The sequence below is a fragment of the Bison bison genome, unplaced genomic scaffold (genome assembly GCF_000754665.1).
Source record: "Bison bison bison isolate TAMUID 2011002044 unplaced genomic scaffold, Bison_UMD1.0 scf7180017864535, whole genome shotgun sequence".
Lineage (NCBI taxonomy): Eukaryota > Metazoa > Chordata > Mammalia > Artiodactyla > Bovidae > Bison > Bison bison.
Genome location: NW_011495084.1, coordinates 9484545 through 9490366, shown reverse-complemented (window position 1 = coordinate 9490366; position 5822 = coordinate 9484545). Strand labels below are relative to the sequence as shown.

Sequence of the window (5822 nt, the reverse complement as noted above, 5' to 3'; positions counted from 1 at the left end):
TGCATTTTGGGATTTGGAGTCCTCACCTCACGCCTTCACTTCGTCCATAACACACAGAGCAGGGAACTCGCGGGGGAATCTGAACGTAAAGCATCACCCACGGTCGTGAAATGTAGGCATCGCTAGCATCCGGGCTCTTGTTGCGGCCTCGGCGGGGTGGGGAATGGTGTCGCCTAGCAGCCGCCGTCGCTATTACTCGCTCCGGACCAGTTGGCTGGATCCCGTGTCCGATAGGAACGGCGCTGGAGAGCGGTCAGGTTTGGCAGCTGGGCCGGGCCGAGTGGGTATGGTAGCTGAACGGCCGCCGCTGGTTGCCAGGTTTGGTGTAGGTACGTGGATCCTGGTGAGCGCAAACCGATAGTCTCTTCCCACGCAGGTTCTTTAACCTTCGGGGTCCAGGTAGACAACAGCTTAGTTTCCCCATTCCTTAGCCGCCTGTTCGCAATCGGTTTGCTTTCCTTTTTCTGCAGCCCTGATTTCCCAGGCCCGACTGCACTCGTTTCAATCGTAAATTTCCTCACTTTTTTTTTTTTTTTTTTTTTTAAATTCTAGCTCTTGTTTCTCAGAATCAGGGCTCAATTTCAGCCTTTCAAGCGCCCCCGCGCTTGGCACCATTAGGTGTTCGAGGTGGTAAGGGGGCGTGGAGGAGCGGGACTCAGAATCTTAATTCTGACTTAGATTAAGCGTGGAAGTTTAAGCGTGGAAGCCTTCGTAAGTTATTTGGCCGATAAAATATCTGATGATTTTTTGCAACTGTTGTACTTTTCATACAGGCTATTTAATCGACATATCTGTTACACAATTAAGAAGCAATAACTTTTTGCAAACTCCGTAGAGAGTTGTAATAATCTGATCTGTAACAACTTTAAATTACTGTAAAAACAGTAATGCTACTTACCTTGTAAATGCTAATACCCACTTGTTTTGTTATAGAAGGTAAAGCACAGTGAAAGAATTCAAGATGCCGCCTAATATAAACTGGAAAGAAATAAGAAAGGTTGACCCAGATGAGCTGCCTCGTCAAGAAGAATTGGCAGATAATTTATTAATTTCCTTATCCAAGGTACTTAATTGATAAATAAAGCATAGCTATATACATACAACTATGATTAAATTGTCCCTGAAATCGCTGAATGGTACAACTGAAAGAATTCTTATATTTTAAGAATTATAAAATATGAAATTGTTGCTTTTCTCTTAGGTGGAAGTAAATGAGCTAAAAAGTGAAAGTCAAGAAAATATGATACACCTTTTTAGAATTACTCAATCACTAATGAAGGTTTGTATGCAGTACTTTAATAATAGCTTTAACTTTTAGAGAAAGCTTAAGAATCTCTTCTTAGATAAGTTAATCTCTAAAGCACTTTGTAAAATCTAAATGACAGCTAAAGTTCCTAAAAGACTGTGTAGGGGAAACAGAATAGTTGTGTATTAAAAGGCATATGGATGTCTTACGTTAGTGAGTGAAAGTTGCTCCGTCCAGTCCGACTCTTTGTGACCCCATGGACTAGATAGTCTATGGAATTCTCCAGGCCAGAATACTAGAATGGGTAGCCTTTCCCTTCTCCAGGGAATCTTCCCAACCCAGGGATTGAACCCAGGTCTCCCACATGGTAGGCAGTTTTTTTTACCAGCTGAGCCACGAGGGAAGCCCGAGAATACTGGAGTGGATAGCCTATCCCTTTTCCAGAGGATCTTCCCAACCCAGGAATCGAACCGGGGTCTCCTGCATTGCAGGCAGATTCTTTATCAACTGAGCTATCAGGGAAGCCTGTTTTATTTTAATTATGTTATAATTTGTTAGAGTAGCCAGCCACTGTACACATTTGTTAGGAGAGGGAGAGATTTAGATGTGAGAATACCTTTTAGATGCTGGGAAGAATTGGGGGCAGGAGGAGAAGGGAACGACAGAAGATGAGATGGCTGGATGGCATCACCGACTCGATGGACATGAGTTTGGGTAAACTCCAGGAGTTGGTGATGGACAGGGAGGCCTGGCATGCTGTGATTCATGGGGTCACAAAGAGTCGGACACAACTGAGCAACTGAACTGAACTGATTTTTAAGAGCTTTGCTGTGGCTCAGCAGGTAAAGAATCTGCCTGTAATGCAGAAGACCTGGGTTTGATCCCTAGGTTGGGAAGATCCCCTGGAAAGGGAACGTCTACCCACTCCAGTATTCTGGCCTGGAGAATCCTGTGGGCTATACGGTCCATGGGGTCGCAAAGAGTCAGACACAACTCAACAATGCTCACTCTCATACCTTATAAAGGTCAAAGACTTGTTGAGTAGTTTTTGGTAAGTGGAGGCAATGGTAAAGTGTTACGAGCTTCTAGCGCTAGCGTGCATGCGTGCTAAGTCACTTTAGTCATGTCTGACTCTTTGTAACCCTATGGACTGTAGCCTGCCAGGCTCCTTTTGTAATCCTATGGACTGTAGCCTTCCAGGCTCCTCTGTGCATGGGATTCTCCAGGCAAGAACACTGGAGTGGGTTGTCCTGACCTCCTCCAGGGGATCTTCCCGACCCACATCTTTTATGCCTCCTGCATTGGCAGGCAGGTTCTTTATCGTTAGTGCCATCTGGGAAGCCCTCTAGAGCTGAAAGTGAAAATGAAAGTCGCTCCGTCCTGTCTGACTTTTTGCAACCCTATGGACTGTACAGTCCATGGGATTCTTCAGGCCAGAATACTGGAGTGGGTAGCCTTTCCCTTCTCCAGGGGATCTTCCCAACCCAGGGATTGAACCCAGGTCTCCCGCATTGCAGGTGGATTCTTTACCAGCTGAGCCACAAGGGAAGCCCTCTAGAGTTGAAAGTTACCGTAAATAAAAACTGGGGATAGAAAATATGCATATTCTTTACATTTGAGGAGACAAGTGCAGAAAGTTTATAGCAGGTTGTAGAAGAAACAGATGTTGGAATAAGCTGTCCAGGGCCTTAAAGGCATATCTTATGCTCAACAGTTAGAAGCCATTAAAGGTTTTTGAGCTATACAGTTGCATTCAGAGGGTTAAATTAGTTCTGTTAAATGACACATTGAAGAGAATTGAAGTGGTTTAGACATAACATTATGTAAGAAGTTAGACATAAGTTATGGGCTACAGTAATGAAAATTAAAATAGAAAAAAGAGATAGCTGAAAACATTACAAAGGGAAAGTTGCAATGCTTGATATAAGACTTGAGGGAAAAAGAGGAATCAAAGATGTTTCAAACTTTTAGGAATCTAGAAATTATAGCCTTAAGTAAGAAATTCACCTATTCATTCAGCCCATATTCGCAGAATGTCTCCTTGTGCCAGGCATTGCAGGCCCTAAGTAGTAGGATAGAAAATAAAACTAAATTCTTATTTTTAGTGCTTATATTCTGATGTAAAGGCATACTGAAATAACTTTTTTTAATGTTTAGATGAAAGCTCAAGAAGTAGAGCTAGCTTTGGAAGAAGTTGAAAAAGCTGGAGAAGAACAAGCAAAATTTGGTAAGTGCCTTGGAGAAAGGATTACTGTGGTGTTAGAGTAGATTCCATTTATTCACTAAGCAATAGAGAATCAACTTTAATATAGACTCTATAAAATGTGTATAGTTTATTTCGAAAGATTTTTCTGGAACTCCTGTTTCATGGAAAATGTACAAAATAGTTACTTTCTCTTCTGTTACCTTATTATAAATATGATAGACTTTAAAAAATAATTTTATTATTTTGTTGAAATTTATTTAAAAGTTTGTTTTGAGATCTAACCAATTCAAACATTTATCTTTTTTAATAGAAAATCAATTAAAAACTAAAGTAATGAAACTGGAAAATGAACTAGAGGTATGTTCTTTTGTATTTCTTAGGGTATAATTGTTGTAAATATTATCATTTTCAATTATTATTTTCAGATTTTTTTCATTATATTTGGCTGGAAAATCACTGGAATGATACTGTGTTTATAATTACTTGTTCAGTATATATTTTACATGCCTTTATGTACCTTAAATTCTATTAACGATTGCACATCCAATTGTGAACAAAATAAAAATGTTGAGTAACCTCATGGAGCTTACAGTCTAGAGAAATATACAGAGAGATTACTATTACTGAGGTGTAGTGAGGCAAGTTGGAATTTGAGGAACAGTGACAGAAAGGTGTAGGAGAAGAGGAGCTTTTTGAGAAAGCCAAGAGCCGAAATGTGAACATAAATTTTCAGTGAAGGAACTGAATACATTGAAATTATGGAGATTATTGGAAAGAATGTGATACAAATGGATTAGTCTTTATAAGGAGGAAGGACCTTTTTTCCTTTGTACTTGGAAGGAAGGAAGAATGGATGTTTACAGAAGCTTTTCATGTCGGTAGGTTTAGTGCTTGGAATTTGAGAGGATGAAGAGGTCATCTTCTAAGAGTGGGAGATGTGTAGTCAAACTTTAAGGAAGTCGGATAAAACCTAAAATATATGGAGAATGAATTGGAGATTTCAGGATCTGGAATGTTCAGATCTTGGTTCTTTCACATATTAGCTGTATGGATTCAGATGGTTTTATTTTTTATTCCTTATTGTATATCCAGCTTCTAGGGAAATACCAGTCTTTCTCAATAAGTACTTGTTAACTGAATTATGAGAGCTTCCTCAATGGCTCAGTGGGTAAGGAATCTGCCTGCAATGCAGGAGATGTAGGAGATGCGGGTTTGATCCTCAGTTCGTGGTATTTTCCCGGCCAGAAAAAGTGGGCTACAGCCCACTCTGGTGTTCTTGCTGGGAAAATCCCATGAACTGAGGATCCTGGTGGGCTATAGTCCAAGGATCACCAAGAGTCAGACGCAACTAAGCACAAGCACAAGTGAGCTAACGGAGTCAGATCAAGTCTGTGCTAGTGTTTAGCAGGGCAACTGCTACAGAACAGAATAGGGCAGTTGGAGATATTGGTTGAAGCAGTGATTATAAAAAGCTAAATAGGCAAGGAAATCAAGGTTGGGATGTTAGGGAGAGATTAAGGAGAAGAGGAGTCAAGGGATTAAAGGGTCTTGTGAGGTAAAAGGGCAGATGTTTTGTGAATAATTGAAGAATGTTTCTGCTTGGACAAGGTCCTGGTGTGGGGATGGGAGTGTGAGGCTATAATGCAGACAAGAAGAGTTTTAAAAAAGAAAGTCCAGAATGAGAGTTACATATGTGTAGAAATTGCTTGGGGACTTTTGATGGAAGACTGTGAGCCACGTGCCAAAATTTCTCAGTGAATTTGTGAAGGAATGACTGAGAAGTTGGTAGTTTGCTACTACCATGAATAGGTCGTGATAAGAAAGCTGGCTATCACGTGAGATTCAAAGCAGCAGGAGGAGTTTTTACAGGATGGCGGAGGAATGATAGCCTAGAAATTATAGTTTGGGGTAAATCAACACCTTTTCTTAACCCCTAGGTATATGAGATTTGAAAGAATAAGCATTTCCAATCTGAAAAAGTTCCAAATGAAGTAGTGTACTAAAAGAGCCAAACTATAGCTAAAGCAAGGAGGTAGAAAGGATAAGTCAGTGGAAAGGCTGGGGAAGTAAAATACTAGTTTATCTTGGAAGAAGGTTTGCTTTGAGAGCATAATGGAAGGCTTTTTGAGGGAGGTAAAGAGTATGAAAAATTTGGTTAACATAGAAGAATAACAGAACTGAATGGCAGGGAGATGACTTAGAGACAGATTAGAGGACCAGAGGATTTTTGGTGTTTTCGACCATGACCCAAAGTAACTGGCTGCTAAGTCACTTCAGTCGTGTCTGACTCTGTGTGACCCCATAGATGGCAGCCCACCAGGCTCCGCCGTCCCTGGGATTCTCCAGGCAAGGGTACTGGAGTGGGGTGCC

The 5822-nt window shown here is 40.9% G+C and overlaps 1 protein-coding gene across 6 annotated transcripts in view; it reads left to right on the top strand.

The window, feature by feature from the left end:
- Positions 1-26: 26 nt before the first annotated feature.
- CEP290 (centrosomal protein 290kDa) overlaps positions 27-5822 on the top strand; it is a 96551-nt gene continuing 90755 nt past the window's right edge. For 3 of the 6 annotated variants that reach the window (XM_010832050.1, XM_010832046.1, XM_010832051.1), the window contains exons 1-5: positions 120-329; positions 934-1063; positions 1202-1279; positions 3404-3473; positions 3763-3809. In XM_010832050.1, the coding sequence (XP_010830352.1) occupies positions 962-1063; positions 1202-1279; positions 3404-3473; positions 3763-3809 (297 nt within the window). In that variant the 5' untranslated portion in view covers positions 120-329; positions 934-961. The other 3 variants (XM_010832047.1, XM_010832048.1, XM_010832049.1) reach the window with 3 other exon arrangements.